The 24,033-nt window shown below is 38.2% G+C and overlaps 1 protein-coding gene and 1 non-coding gene across 2 annotated transcripts; both read left to right on the top strand.

Annotated features, from left to right (window-relative positions):
• The first annotated feature begins 297 nt into the window (after positions 1-297).
• Positions 298-369, top strand: TRNAP-AGG (transfer RNA proline (anticodon AGG)). Its single transcript has one exon. It is a non-coding gene; the product is annotated as a tRNA-Pro (tRNA).
• Positions 370-13,721: 13,352 nt separating this feature from the next.
• LOC135711776 (uncharacterized) lies at positions 13,722-20,856 on the top strand. Its single transcript, XM_065234742.1, has 2 exons — positions 13,722-14,736; positions 20,801-20,856. The coding sequence occupies exons 1-2, from the start codon at positions 13,722-13,724 to the stop codon at positions 20,854-20,856; spliced, it is 1,071 nt and encodes a 356-aa protein (XP_065090814.1).
• Positions 20,857-24,033: the final 3,177 nt, after the last annotated feature.

Here is a 24,033-nt window from a genome sequence, read left to right as displayed (position 1 = left end):
AGGGCTCCCAAAATGGTAATCAATATATTATGCGCCTTCTAATTGATAATGATAATATCACGAACCTTATCTCAAAGAATAGGCATGGATAATAACAATACCATCATTGATACATTATCTGCTGATAGTATCACTCTCACGCAAATGGGACCGACTTGCGATGAACAGCAGTACATTACCACAGATTCACCTTTGTATTGACTCACAAAAATTGCTGCCAAAGAAAGTTGATGATCGATATGCTCCTTAAGGTATATTGTTATTTTGGAACGTACACTCTTCACTGCATCTTCAACGGGTTCGTTGGTCTAGGGGTATGATTTTCGCTTAGGGTGCGAGAGGTCCCGGGTTCAAATCCCGGACGAACCCAGCGATTTATTTTTTACAGATCAAACGTACAAGTAACTTGATGAATATAACATTATTATATCGCGAATACTTGTATGACAAACTATGAACATAAGCATTCTTTTGTATAATAATGATAAGCGCTATACAAAAACTATACAAGTGTGACCATGAATGTGCTCATATTTTATTATACAAAAAATGCTCTTGTTAATGTTGCGCATAGTTTGCCGTACAAGTGTATGCGCAGCATTAGTCTTCTTGAAAATGATTTCACTTTTCTTGGTGACGCAATTTAAGTAAAATCGTGTATTTTTGATGCCCTCTAAGACCTGTTTCATGAGAGAAGGCATAATTTTCAATAACAATAGCAATAAACTACGATGACACAAAATCTACAAAGCTTTGAATCGTGCCACATATGAGTGCACGCTTACATTAGCTTACTCACCGGGTGACTCGATCGTACTCAATTTCGTCTGATGCATTAGGTTGGCAAAATCTGAGTAAACGAAAATGGCAAACTGAGTAAAAGCCACTCAGTCAGCCAAATCCGGGACCTAGATAAAAACACCAGCCGTGTCGGAGCAAACGCTCTAAGAAACGGTGAATTATTTTATAACACCGGACGAAATGTATTAAGGTAAGTATTAATTGCATGCGGAAACTGTTTTCAGTCGTCTTTAGCTCCAGTTAAATGAATCAGGAGCAGGTAATTTCAATTCAAAGTAAATTAAAAAATTAAAATAAACTTCCTGGTTTAAAATATCACAGAGTGCGTTTGACTCACTCTGCTCGAGAACGTCGTTTACTACAAAGTGAATAAAAGTGCGCCTACTCACTTTTGAGTAGCCATACTTCCCTCTGAAATTAGTATTTTCTACTCAATTTTGAGTTGTTAGGAGTTACCGTGTGCATTATCAAGGACAAGGTTGATAGAATCCACAAATTACCATAATTATGGCTGACTTATGATGCCACTTCAAACGTTTTATGGTACAAACTTCGAAAAGAACACATCACAAACTGAAACCTCCTCAGAGAGTGTGTTACTTTTACTCATTCACATGGTAAAAAAATCTAGTAAAAGTGACTCACTCTCTGAGTTAATTTCGTTTTCAGTGAAAATATTTCGTGATCGAAATTAATGGAGGTAAGCTCCAACGCAGATTTACTTTTAATCCCGTCCCTGTTTCGATGATCCGCAAAGTGTTTGCTTAGAATCGTGTTGATTAACTCTGAAGTCGACATTAAAGCAGCCGGACAATCTTGATCGGGATTTAATGCGACGATAATACCAGTTGGAGCTTACCACCATAAGTCAACTCTCCACAACTCGATGTTCACTATAGAGTCATAAAACCATAGTTAAAATGTATTTTATGGCTAATGTAACGGTGATTTCGTATGGGATTGTTGTTCCATAACTCGATGGTCCCTTCAATATCGTGTTGAAGAGAGTTCACTGTATATATCAATACTTTTGCAGCATTTAACCATACGTGATGATATAATTTTGTACACGCAATGATTTGTTTTTGAAAATCGGCACGTCAAATATTAAAAGTGGCAAGGCGAGACAACCATCCCGAGCAGCGTTTGAGATCAAATCGAAAACTAAATTTGATGTTGTGATGTTCATGTATATCAGAGGTGCGTCCACCTTCAAAGATGTGGGTGGGCGTGGGACAACCCAACAAACAATTGGAGCTGATTAAAAGCTGAATAAGCTATTTTTTAGCTGAAGAAGTGTAATTTTGCCTGAATAAGCTCTTATTAAACTGGCAATGTTTGTTGGGAAGGTACTATGATCTAATATAAATTTTCAAAAACATTTCAGATGTATGGCCGGAACATGTTCTAGTTAGTAAATGCCATGAGCCTAAATGCAGCCTGTAATAAATAAAATCCATCACATGACATGAGAATTTAAAATCCATTTCAATAGTACTAATAATCAGAGCTCAGGACTATACTGGCCACAATCGGTTTTGTTTTGGAAACCCTGGCCCCAGTTTGTAGCCAAAATTACCTTAAATCACTTGAGAATTCATCTATCTTTTCGCATCGTATGAGCACTTTAGCCAGAATTTCTGTTTGTAAGAAGAGTCAGATTAATTCATTGGAGGATTAATTCAGGATTTTAACTGTGTTCTCTATGAAACCATGGGTCGGGTGAAGCTTTGTCTGCCCCATCCAGGATTTTTTTGTACGTAGGACATGTCCTACCTGTCCCACCAACTCCTTGCGCCTCTGATGTATATTATTCCTTTGGTTGCTATTAGAGAGGGTCTAGTACACGCAGAAAAAATATTTTAAACGTAATATTTGACGTAAAATGAATAAGAATTTCATTTTGTTTTGGCTGCACAAAGAAATCATTATTATTTCAACAATCCAGTATCTTTGTTTCTAAAAGCCCATGGATTGTTAAATCATGCCATTTTACACTACTTGATTAATTGATTTCCCTTTAGTTAGGAGATTTTCAACCACAGGCTGATTCATCATCGCTTTTACACTACTTGTAAAGTGAAATCAAATTATGGTTTCATTTCAATGGTGAAGGCAAAACTTATTTTCATATAGCTTTTAGCTGCTATCAACGATATCAACAAATTTGATCACCAGTCGAACTAACTTTACCTACCCTTTTAAAGGTAGATAGCCACCTATTGGTGAGCACTAGCAACTGCAGAGCTATACTATAATATCGTCAGCATGTATAACGCGCATGCTGAACACGACTGTTGAATTTACCTCATATTTGAGATCCATTTACTCAAATTTGCAAAACGTATGTCATTAATTTTAACTCGAATATTCACGGCCGATGAGATTTCCTCAAATTTGTTTGGTTGTTCACCTGAAATCGCAAAACCGTACACAGAAAAAAAAAGTTGTTGAATACTACATCCAAACTGCTGCAACCAGGTCAATCCATCGGTTGTGTAATATAACGTTATACGATGTACATCGATTTTGCGAACAAAATTACATCCATTGATGTAATATTGTATCTGCTTTGTGCTATTACATCATTATTTCATACATCAGCTTGAGTTACATTGATCGATATTACATTTTTTTTTTGCTGTGTGCACAGCGAATATTTTTTTGTGGAAACTCTAAACAAATCTTACTGATTGACGAAAATTTTACTGTCTAGGAGTAGTACCAATGGGTTGAGTGAATCCAATCTTTTCTTTTCATAGTCGGGATTTTTTTTTCCTGGACAAACTGGACCTCCTCTCTCCCATCGTAGCGTACTTTGCTATATTTAATACATGACCGGTCACAACTTCTGAAATCCCACCTTGGCAATAACCCATGACCCATACAAATTCAAAAATTGGGTATGGACAATTGTCTACGCCGGGGGGGGGGGGGGATGCAGGAATCATAAAAAACTGTCTACGTAGTTAATGAACTTCCCCTATGGGATTGTTATTCTATAACTCGATGGTTCCTTCAATGTCGAGTTGTAGAGAGTTCACTGCCCTAATAGACTGCACAGCAATTTGAGTATATTTGAGTATCGTTCTCTTAAATTCACAAAAACGTATATCACTCATTTGCCGCGGATACACTTATATGACAAACTATGAGCATGAGCATAATTTGTATAATAATCATGAGCACTATATAACAACTATACACAAACTATACAAGTGTGACCATGGATGTGCTCATAATTTAGTATACAAATAATGCCCATGTGTATTCGCGGCAATAGAATGAGTAAAATTACCCGAGCATATCTTGGAAAATCTTCTCGAATATGAAAAAAAAAAAATTGGAGAGTTTTCACTCAGTCTATTAGTATACACCTAGACTGAGTGAAATTTTCGTCGATTTTCCTTATATTGGAGCAGCAAAAGCTCAGAAAATATTACTCATTTAATGATACTCAAAACATGAGTTAGATTCATTTTCCACGTAGTCTTGAAGTGCAGTGAACTCTCTACAAATCGATATTGAAGGGACCACCGAAATATGGAATAACAATCCCATACAAAATCGCTATCACATTAGCCATAAAATTCAGATTTACTACGATTCTACAACTCGATATTGAATTAGTGGACATCGAGATGTGAAGAGTTTACTCTATCGATTTTCATCATATTCGAAATGTTTTTCCTGGAAAATTGACAAACATTTTATGCAGTCTATGAGTAATCTATGTTTTTGCGAACTTGACTAAACGAAACCTAAATTTGAGCTGGTTTATATTTGAGTAAATTTTACTCAGTCAAGTGACTTAAGTTTATGCAAATTTGTGAAAAATTGAACTCAAATATGAGTTAGACTCAACGGCCGTGTAGAAAATAGAGGAAAAATTTTCTCACTTTGTGTGCACACGACCGATGAGAAATATTTTGTACAGCAATGAATCTTTTCATTTTTTTTTTTAACAAGTACTGAGGATCCTAGAATTAATTTGTTAGTATTTTTTTAACGAAAATTGACGAATTTAACTTAGTTTTTTAGTGTTGCGACCAAACATCAGAATCTTGATTTGGGGCTACTTTGATAATGCTCGATGATTGTAGAAAAAAATGCGTGAAACCCAAACAATTTAGTTATTGAAATATGAAACTTTGAATGAGTATATAATCAGAAAACATAATAATACAATTTTGAATTTGTGATAGCTATATCGGAAATACATTTCATAAGTGATCGTTTGAGTGTTTTTTTTTTCAAACAGGCGTAAAACACGAAAATTGTTTTATAAATGTTTGTAAAATATGCAATATGTAAAAACTACATACGATATTAACGGAAATACCCTAATCTACAATATGGAACCAAAGTCTCTAATTCAGCAAAAGGCAGACAGTAAATTTAATCATTATATTATACTATCAAAGTTACCCGCAATATCAAAGATACCCCGTTTTACGGTACTAACAATTGAGTGGTTTGTCCTTCACTCAAATTGGCAAAAACGGAAGACTGGGTATAGTTTTCTTTGATTTCCCAATCTAATTTATTCCGCCGAAGAGCAACCTTCGTTTTCACGAATTTGAGTAAACAATACTCATACTACAATACTAATCGGACAAACAAATCTCGCGTCACTTTTGAATACGTCCTATCTACATTGATCTATTCTCTTCGTCGACTTTCTCTTCGGATCGTGTTAAGATATTTCCGGATATGACACACAGTTCGATGGAAGAAGCTTTTATCTAGCATCTAATCACATCTATGACACGAATGTCATCCCCATATACTTTGTGTGAAGGCGAAAAATCCTGGTCCTGTTCATGCGTGATAAGTTGTTAGGAAAGTTTGTCGCGAGTGGCGGGAAGGATTTTTTTTAATCTTTGTTGTGTCATAGGCGCTGTTTACTGTGTTGAACATGAATAATCGTTGCCTAAAAATTAAGTGCACTTGAATTTGATGTGATAGCAGGATTACTATACAGGTAAAAACTTTTAACGCGATATGACCACGCGGCTCACATGAGTGTAGCTTAAAAACGTGTTGTCAACACTAACACTACCAACATCGGTGGTGGCTTCAGTGAGTACTAGTCTTGCCAGGGATGTGTATCTAATACGACAAACGCAACAACAAACGGTTTTGTGCTCAAGTAGTTAACGAAAGAGAAAGTCGACGAAGAGAATCGATCAACGTTACTTAGAACCTAATGCAATGTTCAGCTTGATTTATGAAATAAAAAGTCGATGAAGATAATCGATCAATGTAGATTGGTCCATTTGAAAAGAGACGCGAGAAATCCGCTTATTTAAAAATTGAGTCAAAATCAACTCTATTTTGAGTTGTTCTCATCGTTCGTATAGATAACGCGCATACTCTATTATGGCAGAGAGAATACACGGCCGTTGGATAAAACTCATATTTTGAGTTATATTTACTCAAATTTTAAAAACTCAGGTCACTCATACTAAAATGAACCACTTGGGAGAACGGGTCAGAATCGGTTAAAATAGGTGATACGAATATTTTAAATTGTTCATTGGATCACTTAAACCTACTACCTACAATTTGGAATATTGTGAACGCAGAAAAAATTCATAACATTTTCATCCAATATTTGTTGGATCCATGCCAAATAGAAGAGGTCTGATAATTTGAAACTAGTAGCTCTTTTACATTCGTTGGATTTTAACTAAATGGAATATCAAGTTTGGCGTTACACTCACTGTTTCATTAGGTAGAAGCAACCGGTGGAAAATAACGATTAATTAATTAATAAGAACAGTTTTGGATTGAAAGAGGCTTTATATTCACAATGCAAGAGCTCCTATGATGAATATCTGAATCTAAACATGAATTATTTTATCGATAGAATACATTATTTTTGAAACATCCCTATGACATCTTCATGGTATACTGCAAATGCGGAGGTGAACCAACCTGAATCTGAATCGATCCTTTTTGTCAGCTAGTCCTGAATCCAGGATTCAGGAATTATTGATTATCTCACTTGCTATAAAAAGTGTTTTTCGGAATTATGAAATCATTAGATGATATAATGATAATAAGTACTTGTATGTTAGAATAAGAGGATGTGTTTGACTCATAAAACCTGTCCATTTCGCATTCAGAGCGTCACTATAAGCGATTTTATGATTCGTGAGCGTTCACTCAGAGTGAGCGCTCCTGAATCGTAAAATCGCTTATTGTGACACTCTGAAAGCAATATTGACAGTTTTTATGTAGCTTAGGGCCCATGCATTAATTATGTCACGCTAAATCTAGGAGAAATTTACCCCCCTCATATCGTGACGTTTTTCCTATACCTAATGAATTGTTTGTCACAAAATCTTAGACCCCCCCCCCCCCCCCATAAAGCGTGACATAATATATGCATCAACCCTTACAAGTACTAATTATCATTATAACATCCAATGATTTCATAATGCCGGAAAACAGATTTTTATAGCAAGTGAGTGGAAGCAACCCTGCCTGAATCCTTTTCATTTTCCTATCTGTGAACAGGGAAATTGTTATTGAACTCTGGTGAGCCGATGATCCGGTTCTTTAAAAAAAAAAACCGTGGGTTTATCATTCACTATCCATACTAATCCAGATCTAACTCATACATATGTCTTTTTTAACCGTGGATATCGTGGTTGCTACTCCGTTTATGATCAGAACAAGTGGAATTTCGGTAGGAGTTGATGGAAGATGTCGTGTGCTCAATCTACAAAAAGAGCGACGAGTTGGATTGCTGCATCTACCGCGCGATCACACTGCTGACCACGGTCTACAAGGAACTCTCCGAATTCTATGCCGCTGCCTGTCACTATTCGGAAGAGAGTTTGTGAGGCAATACCAGGCGGGATTCATGGGTGCCGCGAAAACAACGTGCGAATACAATTTTCAAATCAGTATACGGCACAATCGATCGAGGTCAGCTACGGCAGATTATGCACGAGTACGGATTTCCGGATGAACTGACGCGATTAGTCAACGCGACCTGGATCGAATGATGTGCGTTGTTCGAGTATCGGGACCACTCTCGAGTCCCTTTGAATGTCGACGGCAAGGTGATGAACTTTCATGGCTGCTATTTAACATCGTGCTAAAAGGTGTGATAAGATACACACGAGGGGCACGATCTTCAGGAAGGCCTTCCAGCTTCTTGGCTTCGTCAGTGACATCGACATCATGGCACGTACATTATACTAAAGGCTGAGGCTAGGTGGATTGGACCTGCCATCAACGCATCGAAGACGAAATACATGAGAGGAAGAGGTTCTGGGGAAGACAATGTTAGCCTCCCACCCCGACTTCAGATTGACGTTGACGAAATCGAGGTGGTCGATGAGTTTGTGTATTTGGGCTCACTGGTGACCGTCAAAAATGAAACCATCAGAGAAATTCATATATGCATTATGGCAGGGAATCGTGCCTACTTTGGACTCCGGAGGACGCTCCAATCGAATAAAATTCGCCGCCGCACGAAGTTGACTGTCTATAAGTCGCTGATTAGACCGGTGGTCCTCTACGGCCACGAGACCTGGACTATGCTGGTGGAGGACCAACGCGCCCTTGGTGTTTTCGAACGGAAGGTGTTGCGTACCTCCCTTAGCTCAGTCGGTAAAGGCGCAGCTACAAAGCAAGACCATGCTGGAGGTGGCTGGGTTCGATTCCCGGTCCGGTCTAGGAATGTTTCGGGTTGGAAAATTTCTCGACTTCCCTGGGCCATAGAAGTATAATTAGACTTGCCACACAATTATACCAATGCAAAAATGGTACAGGCATCGAAAGCTCTCAATTGATAACTGTGGAAGTGCATCTAGAACACTAATAGCGAATTCGTTTATTATTCAGTTCCAACCTGGATCGGGTATCAGGATTGGGTCTGCTTGTTTTCTGACAAACGTCAGTTTGCTCGTTTGTTTTTAAAACCTAGCTCAGGCTGAGGTTCGCACTGACAAAAATTTCGGTTTCGCACTATAAGTTGAAAGCACGCAATAAGCTAATATGCGATATGCAATAAGCTTGAAATGCGAAGAAGAAGAAGAAGAAGAAGAAGTGTTGCGTACCATCTACGGTGGAGTGCAAGTGGATAACGGAACGTGGAGGAGGCGTATGAACCACGAATTGCACCAGCTGCTGGGAGAACCATTTACATTGCAAACATTGGGCGACTACGGTGGACTGGGCACGTCGTAAGAATGCCGCACGACGACCCAGTGAAAATGGTTCTAGAAAGCGACCCAACAGGAACAAGAAGAAGAGGCGCGCAGCGGGCAAGGCGGATCGACTAAGTAGAAGGCGACCTGCGGATCCTTCGCAGACTACGAGGCTGGCGAAGTATGGCCATGGTTCGAGTAGAGTGCAGCCGACTTCTTCGGTCAGCAGAGGACAACAAGGCCTCAGCCAGATTGGTAAGGAGAGGTTAACCTTCTAAATAAATTAACCCAAAAACGTTGTTGAAACTTGTAAAAACATTCACAAACTCCTATTGGGAGTAGCATTCGCAATACCGGATAGTGCCAAATATTTCATGTGAACATTGTTTATAGCAATGTTACGGCTAGGTAAACAAAAGAGAGCTGATGTTACTTCATATTAAATCTCCACCATACCAAGAATCGATGAATTTGTCGGTTAAACTGGTAATTTGACTGATTTGGGTTGTTTGTTTTTGGATGGAGTTTATGATGTCGATTGATTCGGTCCGAATTGATTTTATTAGAAAAAAAAATTGAAAATCTATCATGTGTCCAAAGTAGCCTCTCTATCAACGGCGAGCATTTTTTACAATGATTCTTGGTTGTACATATGCTTCACATTGAACACTATAAAGGCATTTCTATTGGTATCTACTTTAATTATTTTATTCGGATATTGCGGACCAAAAAAGTGGCAAAAGAAGCCCCGTCCGACGGTATTTGAGCGTTCACGATGCATTTCAAAGAGTATGGTGCACTGCCGATTAGACCAAATCAAAATTGAGAACGATATCACTTAAAATCGTAAAAAGTTAAGTTACTCAGAGACTTAGTTAAATTGTCCACGTATATGAGTAAATGTCACTTTTGAGTGAAATCCATATCAATTTTGGCTAACTGAGGCCGTGAAGAACTGATGATACTAGCCATTCTTACTTTATATGAATTTCTATTATTATAAATGAATTTTCGCAAAATCATTGCTCCATAGGTGAATGAAAATTTTTAAAAAGCATAATAATCCATCTTCGTGCATTTCCCATAATACCCATAAATTAGTTACATGCTATGAAAGAGGAAATGATACGTATGCTAAAAAAGACAAGCCTCTATCATCATAGCACTAAAGTTAACTCCAAAGTATGAACGTCAAAAACAGATACCTAAAAGCAAAATAAGCAAAAAAAAACAAAAGTGCCGACAACGGTAAGCTGCAAGGTGTGCGTGAATTAATGGACGATGAAATTGGAAACGAATCGATTAATGAAAGTGACGACGAAGGAGAATTGGCAACAAATGCGGTGAATGATTTTCCCCCATCGTTCACACACCGGCCGGTCAGAGAAATTAATATGGATCTTCATCCGATGGAAAACAAAGCATATTTCTGGATGGTGCAAAACTTTGAACGCAGGTTGATAGATTTGGATGTTTTGTTATGAGAAAATTGGCACTGATTTCCAACGTGGTTTGCATTTCAGCTTTCCGTTCCATTTCGGAGAGGCGAAAGTCACGACTTGGAAACACTGACCTTATCCGATTGGCCTGATTGACCGTGAACCGTCACCGCCACCGACGACGACAATTCAAATTCCAAAGTAGTTCAATTTCTTCGCTCGCCTAAGGACAAAAACCGCGCAGTCAGCTCAGGTTGGTACAATGCTATCGCTGTTTGCCGGTTTCTTATTTGCCGCAAAAGGTACAAATCTGGTAGAAGTGTAAACGTTACATAAAAATTGGCTGCACGCAGAAGCGCATCCGAAAAACTATGGAAAACGCGGCGAACCACCTCAACCACAGCTTTTCCCAGACATCGAAGCCTATTCAGGTGCAAGCCCTCCACCACCGCGACGAAAATAGCTACGAATAGGTTGGCTAGAGAGAAAGAAAAACGTGACCAAACTAATTAGCTATCGAACACACGAGTGCGCGCACACCCGCCGTCAGAGCTGAGTCGACGAAGACGAAGACGAGACCTTCACCAGACGTTGTTGTAATGATTGCCTGTGCGGTCCAAACATGGATGCTGTAGCATAACATTGCAGTCATCGTGATTTCATTGAAAGACGCAGCACGCAGCACTCTACCTTCTTGCTTCCCTCACGGATGAAAGTGAGAACTGAACTTTCCCATTTCTCCGGTTCCAACGGAAAGTGAAGGTTGGTAGGTAGGTACCAATTGCGGGCCGTTCTACTTTCGCACGACCATTCGCGTTGGCCCTTTTGGTGTGGCCGGTAAGAGATCAACATCGCCGCGGTGGCCATCGTCGGTTTACCTGCAGGTCCATATTTAATTTCTCTGCGGCACACGGTGGTTGCAGCTAGGTTAGTTTTAAGCGTCATTATTGGATCAAGCCACATGGTGGATAAAATAGTCATCTAAACTCGAAATCTGTGACAGGAAATCGTGTGATCGATGCTTGCATTGGGGGAAATGAACACTCCCTTAGGGTAACGATTGGAATGGTGAATGACTTGTTCTCCGTTATACTGAAACGATACCTTTGTAATTTTTTTTAATGATGGAAACTTATCCAAATTGATATAGGGGAAATTCCGGTTCGGCATTTCTTTACTTTTTATCGTCAGGGGGGGGTGCGCTCAATGATTGTACAATACAATATACAATAAACAAATCAATGATTTCATTTACCCCTGAAGAGAATAGGTAAAGAAGTACCCTTGTCGTCATATGTATATCATAAGTTAAAAAAATTTCAAATCCTCAAATTCGTAGCATCGGAATGATTCATAAACAGTTTTTTTTGCTCTAACTTTTTAATTTAGATTTTATTTTGAAAAATATATTGAAAGTGCACTGCCTAAAATCGCATACCGTGAAGGCACCATAGTTGACGTTAAGGAAATATCAAATTCAATGTTGATTTAAAAAATCAACACGCGATGAATTTATTTGAAATTTTGCCTGCCACTATTTGTAACATCCAAGAATAGGAGAAAAATATAAAACTTGACGAACTTGTTAAAAACTGTTGAGAAAAAATGACTGTTGATATCGTTCGTCGTGTGCCATATAATGACGCACTAATTTTCCTATGTTCCTAATTTGACGCAAAATGTTCCTTATTAGACGCACTATAAAAATGTTATAAATTAAATCCATAATGATCGATTGTTGTATATATTGTTATCAGGGTTGCCACATATACAGATTATTCTGTATTTTACAGATTTTTGGGTCATTTAATGACCAAGATTCTGTGTATACAGATTTACAGATTATTGGCTAAAATACAGATTTTACAGATTCTCGTGGTCTTTGCGTCAATTTTTTTTTGTGAATTTAATTCAGTGTGCGTACCTGCCTATACCTACTACCTATGAAACACATAAACTTTGCTCTTCTACTGGTAACCTTCTTGACTATGACATTCATGTACCTTTTTTTACTAATGTTGGTTCACTTGTGCACATTGACGTTTCTGACGTTTATAATACGCACACTTGCGTAATCCCGTTATCAAGTGCGAAGTTTGTTATCCTCACTTTCGCTCCTGACAAAAATGTTGGTTTGTTATTGTTATCCTCTCTTTCGCACCATCAATACTCGTGCGCATAGAATGGACTATGATCAATGAGAGTTACTGAAATGTTTTGGGGGAGTGAAAGGGTGAGAAACAGTCGGTTTGCTTATGGGATTTGTCCGTAAGAGTAAAGAGTAACAGCACGTCTTGCGTCTTGCGTTTGCGTTGTGGATACGTTAATGTTCGTAAGTATCCGGAAGACATTTTACATTTGTCGAATCAAAGCTTTAGTGCCGATTAAATTTCCCCAACAAATATTCGCGAGGCTTTAAAAAAAAATGTCTAAAAGGACAATCGAGTCATATTTTTCTAAAGGTAAGCTTATTTATAGCTTTTTTGTGAATTTCACTCTAATTCATAATATTTCTTAGCAGGTGGAAAGTTGTCGATCGTACCACTGAAGGCATGCGAAAAAGAACAAGTAGGACGCAGTCCGATTTTGAAGGAGCAAACAGGTAATTTCGCAACACCCGCTGGAAAGTTTCCACTCGATCCCGATAAACAATCGGATGTGCATGCAAATTTTGAAGAAAAATCAAATCTTTCCGTTGGTTATTCATCGGATGAAAGTTCAGGTATATCTTAGGAATCTAGATATTATTGTTTTAATTATTGTTAGTAATTGTTACCAATATAGTGTTTCCATTTTAACCTTATTCTAATTAAATAGACGCGCCAGACGCTCCTTCAAGTTCCTCCAAGGTGGCTGGGTCTGTCTCGTTGGAAAAGCCGGGTTTCAGTGAAGCACCTACACAAACCAGTGGTAGATTTTCTTTGTATGAAGTAAAAACTGTCGTCTAATTTTTTTTGTTTTAGGTCTATCGACAGATGTGTCAAATGGCAGTCAACCATATGCTGATAATTCAGACGAATCATCAAGATCTACTCCTGTAACCGCAAAAATCATTAAAAGGAAAAGAGGCAGAACCTTAAAAGAACCGAAAGCAAAGGTAATTCAACGATTTTCTTTAAAATGGCTTGATTCACCGGAACTTATGTGTTTCGAGAAGTACCAAAATGATACGCTGTTTGCATTCTGCAAAATCTGCCTAGACAAACTTGGCATCGCTCGTGGTGGAAAATCAAATTTGATAACCCACTTAAACACTAAACGCCACCGTGAAGCAGCAGCCAGATTGGACACGCCACTGGTGTTAGAGTCAAAAATGTATGATTCTCCCTCCTTAGATAAAATCAGCGAGGCTGAGCTTAAAATATGTTCATGGGCGTTGGAACATAACGTGGCCTTCGCTGCTGTTGATAAGCTCGCCGAAGTGTTAAAAGGCTTGTCTATCGAGCCAAAGTTGTTGCAAAAGTTGAGGCTGGGGAGAACAAAAACAGCATCAGTTGTGGAGTCGGTTATTGCGGTGACTCAGCATGATGAACTTGTCGCTCAGATGAGACACAACGAGTTTTCCATCATTATTGATGAGTCTACCGATCTAAGTAGTAACAAAACACTTGCAATAGTAGTCAGGTTGATGGATCAAGAGTCGTTTTGTGCTAAAGATGTTTTTTATACTACCATTGAAGTTGAGTGTGCTGATCATGTAACGCTTCACACTGCCATTGTTGCACAATTTGTCTCAGATAACATAGACTATAAGGAACGGCTCAAAGGATTTGCTTCGGATGGAGCATCTGTGATGATGGGACGAAACAATTCTGTAATGCGATTGTTTAAAAAGGAGTGCCCGGATATGATCCACATCAAATGTACTTGTCATTCCTTAGCATTGTGTGCTAGCTACGCGTGTGAAACTATTCCAGCATACATGGAACAGCTTATGCGAGACATATATAATTATTTGTCAAGCAGCCCGAAACGTTCTGCGGAATTTAAAACTATACAGGAGATTGTTGACCTCAAGCCGTTGAAGATCCTCCATCCGTCCGCTACGAGATGGCTTTCTCTAGAGGCGGTTATCAAACGAAACCTTGACAGATTTGACGAGCTCAAATTATTCTTTTCCTTCCAAGTTAAATATGAGCACACTCAATCGGCCAATCGCATATTGAAACATCTCAATGACCCTATGACAAAACCGATAATGCTGTTCCTCAACTATGTATTGCCGCTCATCAACAACGTTAACCGCACTTTTCAGTCCGAAAGTTCTCAGTTCTTCGAAATTTACAACGAGATAAAAACTTTGCTGTTCATTATATTGGGAAACTTGTGTTGGGAAAATTATGTCGAGAGTTTCGCTGACGCTAACCTTGATGTACAAGATTTCGAAAACTTTCTGAAGAAGCCTGAAGCTGTTTACGTTGGCATTGATGCAGAAGAAGCCGAAAGCGGATTGGACGAAGCAAGAAAATTGACTTTCAAAACAATTTGTCGGGACTTTTATACTGAACTTGTAAAGCAGATTTCCAAGCGATTTGATTTCAGTGATCCAGTTATTAAAACTGCTTCCTTGATAAATCCCCAAATCTTCATCAAGCTGCCAAATCTGAACGATTTGATGCGGCAATTTCCGCATTTTGTTGAAGCAGCCAATAGACAAGAGGTGGACAACGAATTCAGGCTGTTGAAAACGAGTCTTATGCACCAGAAATTGACCGGCGTAGATGTGACTTGGCCTCAGTTATTGGATATCAAGAGGCGTGATGGAAAGTTTTCATATCCAATGCTTCGATTGTTTGTGCAACATTTTTTGATAGTACCGCATTCTTCGGCTTGCGTGGAACGTATATTTTCACTATACAATGCAAACAAATCAAAATCCAGAAATCGATTGGCCCCACAGATGATGGACTCCATTTTGAAAGCAAAGAACTATGTATCAGCCCAAGGAGGAGCATCAAATGTCAAATTGACGGAGGCTTTGAAGGCGAAGTTCAACAAAACCATGTACAAGCATCATTCGGCTGAGAAAAGATAAACGTGAATTGTTTTGAGTTCAGTTTTGTTATTTCGACTCGTACATAACCTCAAAAAATTAAATTAAAATTAAATCAATACAATAATATGCATTTGTTTTTCCTAATCTCCATTAGCTCTCCGAGCACCACACTGGAAATGAACTCGATTCTTTTGCAAAATGCTGTATCTCGGATTCTATTTATCTGTTTTCAAAGGTTTTTTTAAGAGCGGTGCCGGTGGTGTGATTGTCTCTCAACCCAAAAGGCCAGGGTTCAATCCCAGTCGGTGGATGTAAAGCCGTTGGTCCCCGGTCCATGAGTTGATGGGTCGATAGGTAAGGTCCAGGTGTGGGAGCTGTTGCCTCCCTGGCGTCGGTAGCATTGGTACTCCGTACGGAAAACAAGATCGACGGAAAAACAACTCAAGGAAAAAAAAAAGGATTTTAAAACGTTGGACGGGTAACCTTCTGAACTTTTCATTAACCTGTTGTTCACACTCCCTGATTCTGTAGTAGCACCATAAAATCTGGATTACTAAATTTTAATAAAATTTTCAAAAGGTCACTATTCTTTCTGTAGTGTAATTAAAAATGTGTGTATGGTGCATTCTATTAGATACGTTTATAGGCTTTCAGTGGAAAATATAAGAGGAGAAATAAATTAGTTTCAACTTGGTGAAACAACATGCCTACCGACTCGACAAAAACTGAAAAACCAAACATTACATTAATTTTTAAACTCGTCACAGTATGACGAGATCAATCAAACCATTAAAAAGGAAAATAATGCCCTCTCCAACAAGATAACTACATCAAAAATACGTTAAAGAATACCGAATAAATTACTTGAAGAGTAAATACATTTTTTTTTACTAAACCTTCAGTTTAATTGATACAGGTTTTTAATACAGATTTCTAGTCCTACGATACAGATATACAGATTTTCTCAGAAAATAATACAGAAATAAATGTGGCAACCCTGATTGTTATATGCGTAGCGGGTATATAACATTATATTATTTATTTAATGAGTTTGGCCTTTCAGGAACAGATTAAGACCATGCCGTAGACATAGATTTATCAACAATGTTCCTATGTTCTTGATTTTGGCGCACTGATTTCGCAATGTGCCTTGATTGACGCAAAGTGTTCTTTATTTGATTGCTCTGAACAAAATGATGTGAATTAAACAATTAATTACTGTTTATTCAAATTTTTGTAATATACATATCGGCAGCTTTAGATTTAGACTCTTGACGGCCCCTTAGAGCTGCAGATTTTTTGGCCTCTCTAGTTTCTTCTCTGCTCGAATCTGTTCTTCCTTCTGCTTTTACGATTCCATTTTTTTTAAATGTTTAAATGATCTTTATTTCAGTTCAACTTGGATGATTACCATATTCGATTCCATTTGTGCATACCATGCTTTATATTCTTCACTTGTAACAACAGCCGGTGGACGGGGACGCTTACGTGCAGCTTTTGGCACCTTAGGTGTTGTTTGTGGCAAGAAAAATGCTTTGTTGAACAGATTCTCCTTTTCCTCAGATAAACCTGATTGAGATAAGTCGTGTGATGTCTCTGACTCCGCATGCTCATCTGGATGCTTCTCCGGAAGCATTGGAAGGGTTTATCACTTTCTTCTTGTCCTTCCGTACATCTGACGGATTCGTCATTGCTTGGGCTCTCTATGATCTGAAATTTGTCCCACCTTGACATCATCTAAAATTAAATCAATATTTATAATTAATCCATCAGGTACTTCTAAAAACATATTAAGGAATTGGTACCTTCAATTTTATCACTTCCGAAACCATAAAAACCGTCTGTTTGATTATCATGCTTATTAGAAATCGACTCTGCCTTTTTTTTTCATCTGCTACCAAACATAGAACAGGTTGGTATCATTTGCAGAATCCGGCCAAATCAAAGCTGACTGATGTTTCTCAAATAGTTTTAGCTGTCCAACCTTGAGGTGCGATTCCAAACTCCGCAGTAAATTGTTTTCCTTAATAGTTTCGCTGTTTTCTGTTTTTGTCCGGTTGAATACGCCCGTCCCTCTCATAATTTGGTTTATCTTGCTCTTGAAGAAGCATTTGATAGTTAACCGCATTAGGATCCCATGACACGATTCCACACTTGCGGAAACCATTTATAAGTATGGGTTTCAAGTTCTTCATATTATCAACCGCTTTTTCCAAAAGCAGTGCAATTTCATGCTTTGGCAAGGACTCACCAGCATGAAAGGTTCGATACTCAATAAGATGTCTGTTCCATTGGACCTTCAATGGTCTAAAAAAGGATACGTCCAATGGCTGGAGTACTTGTGTCGAATTCGGAAACAAGAAAATCAGAGAGATCTGGTTCGTGCGACAATCAGCGTTGCCAGATATACCGATTTATCGGTATTTATAGCGATTTTTGAACTTGATACAGGTATACAGATAAGGATTCTCAGAATACCGATTTATGAGATTTTATACCGATTAACACCGATTTTTTGAAAATTCAAAATGATGATTGTGAGAGACTTTAAGCTTTTGGAATATCTCAAATTCTTTGAGCCTTCTCAAAAAATATTCATCCCTAAAAATGTCTTATGCTTGACACTCTTTCGGCTAATGTTTCCATTTCCTCGCCGTTTTTGACTAACCAGGAATCGAGAAACAGCTGCTGGCTCATCTCGGTAATTCCTGGGAATCTGAAAATATTTTTATTCAGTGAACAAATAGGTCCATCAAAATGTTCATTTTTTAACTTCCTGAAGTTGGAAGTTCCTTCTAGCTTGCCCCGTAAGTTATTATCCGATTCCTACCGGAAAGTTATTTCGACTCCCTTTGGAAGCTATTTCTGGCTTCGCTCGAAAGGTTCTTCCGTTTTCTCCCGCAAGTTTAGTTTTCCAACATCCGCAGAGCTTCAAGATGCTTCCACAGTTTTATTGCAGTTCAGGAAAACTTCAGTAACTTTTCAGAATTTATGGGTAAGCTTAAAGATTTGTAAGGGTAAGACCTGTTAAAATTCGAGAACCCGGGACTCTTCAGGGAAATTTAATGGTTTTCATGACAGTTCCATTTGATTCAGGGGCATTGCGAGAACTTTAGGGATGCTCTGAGAACATCAGAACAGTTCAATGAATGTCAAGGGAGTTTCTGAAGCTTTAAATACGTTCCGAAAAACTTGGGGAATTTCCAAAAAACACCAGCCAAGTTCATGAGCGAGGTTCATGCAACATACAAACAGTAACATGGATATTAGAAAATTGTGATAACATTTTAAGGGAAGGTCCATGTTTTATAATGGCAGTTTCGAGACCTTTAAAAAATGCTGATGTTCCATGATTTTTTTAGAAAATTCTGAGAGTATTTAAGAAGTCCTGAAATCTTCAAGAAAGTCAAGAGACCTTCAAAGAAGTGAAGAGATTTTCCTGTGGTTTTCCAGTACTTCAAGGATGATCAGAGAACTTCAAAACAGCGCCATTAACTTCAGAAAAATGACAGGAACTTTCAAGGAGTTCCGAGGAATTATGGGATATTCCGAAGTGTGTTTCCAGAATGTTCCGAAAACTTCAGGGATATTGCGGTGTCTCCAGGGATATTTTATGAATATTATGAAAATTGCTGGATAAAGAATTAAAGAGATCTCTTTCTTCCGGATTTTTTCCCCAAATACTCCATGAAGTTTCTTCCAACTGTTCCGTATGTCTTCCAAATTTCTCCAACAATTTCTGCCAATCTACCTTAGGAAGTTTCTTACAGCGCCTCCAGGAAGTTTCCTCCATATTCTCTAGGAAGTTCAATTAAACTTTTGCCGAATGTGTCTAGAGAATTCTCCCAGAAATTTATTTTCGTCTTCTGGATATTTCTCCTGACGACATTCTCCGTAGGTTTTTTTTTTCGGCTTCTATTGGAAGGTTTTTCTGAGCTTCTTCTGGCTTCCCCTGGAATTGGCTACTTCAAGAATTCTTTATTGTTTCCGATGTAGCAATCTTTGTTACAGCTTTTTTTTTATAGTTTCCGATTATTTTCTGGATTCTTCTGGATGTGTGAACCGATTTTTTCCGAGAGTTTGTTCAATTTTTTGCCTGAAGTTTCATTATATTTTTTTTTACTATATCCAGGATATTTTTCAGACTTCTCTTAGAACTTTATTCAAACTTCCTCCAGAAGAGCTTATTAATTATTTCTCTGAAAGTTTTTTCGACTTCCTGTACAAGCTAATTCAAACATTCCCCGGAAATTGTTTCCGACTTCTCTTGTAAAGCATTTTTTCCGTACTTAGTCCATAAGTTTTAATTTTCGGCTTCAAAACGGCAAAAATATAAAATTAATTTATATTGTAAATACCGATCAATACCGATTTTTTTTTAAACATTTGATACCGATAAGTTAGAAAATAATCTGGCAACGCTGGCGACAATATTCAACAGTCTGGTACGATACGTGAGAGGAATGACCATCCACAAAAACAATAATTGGTAGCGGTATTGCTGTCTTTTTCAACCACGGTATAAATACATTCTTCAAATAATCAAAAAAATGTTTCTTGAGTCATCCATCCTGATTGATTTCTTCCAACAGCCCAACCTGGTGGGGCACTCCGCGCGATTTCCACCGAAAGACGTTGTTTGTAAGGGAGAAGAATCAACGGTGGAGCAAGCGTCCTGGCGGCGTAGGCCGCAAACAAAGCGGTACAACTTTCCTTCACGGAGTTTCCGTTGTTCGTGTGAACATAACTGCCGATTCGTCCATATTGAACACACATTCTGGCTCGCAAGAACTTGCTGTAGCTTTTCATTGTTTATAAATGAATTAACTACACTGTTGGGATTTTCTTTATTAGAGAGTTGTATAGATTTTTCTCCTTTAGTTTACTTAAATCTTTGGTTTTTATTAGTTAGGTAGGTTCCGATTCAACACATTGTAGTTTCATTTATATACCTGTGATCTTGACTTTTTTTTACCTAGGAGATGCGTACTTAAGGGGGTTAGAGTTTAATAAGTTCTTTAGTGGGAATGACACTGATGAAGACTGCACATTGTAGTCGAAATACGTATCTGTCATGGATACCAAAATGTATTAAGTGGAATTAAACGGAAGATAACCTTTTTTGCTGTTTTATACACTGTACCAGTTTCTTATCTGTTTTTTTTTCCGAAACCGCAGTGCGTTGCTTCGAGAAAGCACTCGGTACGCGTTGAGATATTTCAGGATGGCGTCGTAAAAACAGCTTCAACCACTTACGACCGGGGATTCCTCCAGTAAAAGGGTTAGGTCTGCCAGACAGCTGAAGAAAGTATCCAACAGATGTTTTCAATCTTTGGGCATCATTCCGCAGCCAAAATCGTTGGCTTCCCCCGTGAACGCTGCTTTGATTGTTTCAGCTTCCGCCGAACAGTGGCCTCTGGAACGCCAGAATAATTTGCTGATTGCCGGATAGATACACCTCTACGTGCCATGTCGACAGCTTTTCCAAGCTCAGCTTCGGTGTAGACTATGTACTTTTTATCGGATTTAATTTCGGATCCCATGTTTTCGTTCTGAAAATAATTAGGAACTGTATGAGCCTAAATTGACGAAAAGTTTTCGGTCGAAAAATTTGATTAAAACATAAATAAGTACCATTGTAAGCATCAGATCACTAGTAATACATACGTTCTTAGAGTTACAGATGTTTTTATCACTAAAAAACTGATTTTTATATGCAAACTAATAAAAAATGTACAACTCGTTTCTTAGCTCCTTTGTTATGGAAGATGAAAATTGACGCACTTGACAGACGATGTTTTTCTTTTGCATTTATTTGGCTTTACTAATGATCAACAGACAATTTGTTTTTACGAGTGTGAAGAATAAACGTAAACAAAAATACTTCGATTCATTTGAAGGTATAATTCTGCGTGAAATTCGAATAATCATGGAATTAATTCAAAAGTGCTTCAAATATGGTGCCTCAAGGGTATCAGTCCCATATGGATTTTTGCCAATATTAAGATAATAACACTATCCACTATCAATTGGCATCTACTTTCATATTAAGTGATATAACTACGATCTTTAATCAGGAAATATGAGAAAACAACATCCAGTCAGTTTGTCCCATCAAGCAAAGTAACCACATATCAGTCGCATCCTGAAATGCAATCGTCCAGAGGTCAAGTTACAGTTCTGATTTTTGAATCGCCATATTTTTCGCTGATATAACAAATCATGCAAGCTGCATTGGAACTGATTTTAACTTGACAAAATTATCGATTAATTTACAATGATTTTATAAATATTGACATGGATATTGCGCTTCCTAACTTCAAGTGTCATTTTCTCAATGCCTTCTGTTTCCATATGGGACTGATATGGGATTATAGGCAGTGCACGTGAAGACGCACATTTAGACGATGGTTGGGAAATTCTAGATGTTTTTTTCACGAAAGTTACGACAGTTTTTGTGTAAAAACGATCAATAGTGTTTATCATTCCAACCATATTTTTCTCGTTAAGGGTACAAAATAGGATAGTAAATATTACTTAGTATTTATTGGAGGTTGAACTATACACATTTACAATATACGTAACAATTTTGTTCATGTTTGCTCCTTTATGGGAAAAGTGTCATATGTGTCCTACTGGATTGTTTTACACAAAAACCGTCACAACTTTCGTAAAACAACATCTAGCATTTCTCAACAACCTTCAAAATATGCGTATGATTCTTTTGGTAAGTTATCTAAAATAAAGTCATCCTTAATAGGTCATCAGAGGTGTTTTGAAGTGCTTATAGATTGACACTAAACAATATTAAAAGTTCATTTGAGTTATAAAGTGTGTGTGTGTGTGTGTGTGTTTTTCTATTTTTTTTTTGGCACGGAGGAAACATTCAAAAAGGCCATCGTGCCACCTCTTGACGACTGGGCGCACAGTGACACGGTGTGTGGGATTCTTACTACACTAAAACCTCCTTGGACACCTTGCCCTTTTCCCCCGGAACCACTTGTCGTATTACTTCGGAGGGGGCCGTGCATTACGCACCTCACTTTACCTCAGCTAATTGGCGCTTCCAGTTCGCTGATCGTCTCTCCAATTTGTGAGCCAATGTAACCAACGCTTCCACGGTTACAATGATTCTTTGATTACTGGGGCAGCTTAGTTTATTAAAATATATATATTGTAAAAAAAACAAAAAAAATATTGTTAGTAAATGTTTAAACATAAAATATTTGTATATACTCCATGTTATGTGTTTGAGTGTCAAATATTGAGTGTTTATTAGCCTAAGGTTGGTATTTTCTCTCGGCATTGTGAATATTTATTCAGTAGTATTTAAATTTGTTCCTAGTTTTGTTAATCTGTTTCATTAAATTAATCACCATACAATATATATAAGGCGAACAAGCAATGAAAATATCATGCCATAAAAATTTAAATTCAAATTATCATTGGCCGTAATACCAACCTTCTCCAATAAAATTGTTTGTAGCTGCTGTCATCACCACTGACGCTGAGTCAACAAGAAGCCAACGTACGCGGCTTTTGTGTAGGGGATCCTATTGATGCGATGCTTTCCCCAAAAAGCTATATAAGGATTCCGGGGACAGGGTGATGGTGTCTTTTAATAATAGTTCGTCCGGAGGAGTGAAGTTCGCGGCTAGTCATTTTTTACACGTGACTTAGCGTTTCCACGTCAAGAGCTAGTTCAGATCCTTAGGATCGAAATTGTGATCAACTAGCGTCACCACACGCTCGCCAAGGGCTAGTTGATCCGTCGAGTGGGATAATAGTGTGGTGTTAAGTTTCTATGGTCCACGGTTCAGAAGGTAGAAGAAAAATAAATCGTGCTAGTACGACGCGAGTGCACGGACGGTCAGTGTGTGGCAAGTAAAACGCCAGAAAGTAAATTTGGTGAACCGTTGGACCTTTTGTTAAGACCGTCCAAGAACTTTTGTTAGAAATCCCACTCGACTAAAGTTAGACACTCGCGGTTAAAGTGCGCGCGCACAAAAGTGTACCACTCCCCGGACAAAGCGAAGTGAAACGCTGGTCTCCGTTACATAAAGGCCACCTGCTGCCGCATCTGGATTCCCCCCGTCGTCTGGAAGCCCTATGCAGCTGCATACGTTTGTTGTCGACCACCGATTCATCACGGCCGCAACGAGGAGCAAGTGAATGTCCAGAGTGAATAAATGCGCAAATAAAATGAACCCCTTTTAGATTATTTTCGCCATTCTACAAAATCTCACACTCTTATAGAAAACCCCTCAAAATAAAATAAATGTCAGGTCTAACTAAATTAAGCTGTTAATTATTAATTTGTTTGAAAATTCACTATGTTCTCTGCTTATTTTCCACCTTGATATATTATCCACTTTGAAATTGAAATATAATCCCTAATAGAACACAACCCAGTGATCGAAGATTAGCACAAAATGTGCAAAAACGTTGAAATTTTTCTACGTTACCAATTATTAAAACGACCCTAACAATTCTCACAAAAGAGGCCATTGTAAGGCCCACCCCGGACGGTTGCCGTGGCTTGACCAGCAGCTAGGGGCGTAGACACGGGTCCTTCTGATCCTTGTGAAAGAGAGAATAGTTTCACCATTTAGCTCCCAGCGTCACGTTC

Source organism: Ochlerotatus camptorhynchus, unplaced genomic scaffold, assembly GCF_037179485.1.
Source record: "Ochlerotatus camptorhynchus isolate MF236.1 unplaced genomic scaffold, CSIRO-AGI_Acam_v1.1 ptg000442l, whole genome shotgun sequence".
In the NCBI taxonomy this organism is placed as follows: domain Eukaryota; kingdom Metazoa; phylum Arthropoda; class Insecta; order Diptera; family Culicidae; genus Ochlerotatus; species Ochlerotatus camptorhynchus.
The sequence above is the reverse complement of the archived record's forward strand: the minus strand, read 5'-3'. Positions and strand labels throughout refer to the sequence as shown.

Excerpts from the sequence above, each read along its gene's own strand:
- LOC135711776 (XM_065234742.1), top strand. The coding sequence starts at position 13,722 with ATGTATGATTCTCCCTCCTTAGATAAAATCAGCGAGGCTGAGCTTAAA. Across the intron at positions 14,737-20,800 it reads CATTATATTGGGAAACTTGT|CTTCCGCCGAACAGTGGCCT; the intron begins GTTGGGAAAATT and ends TGATTGTTTCAG.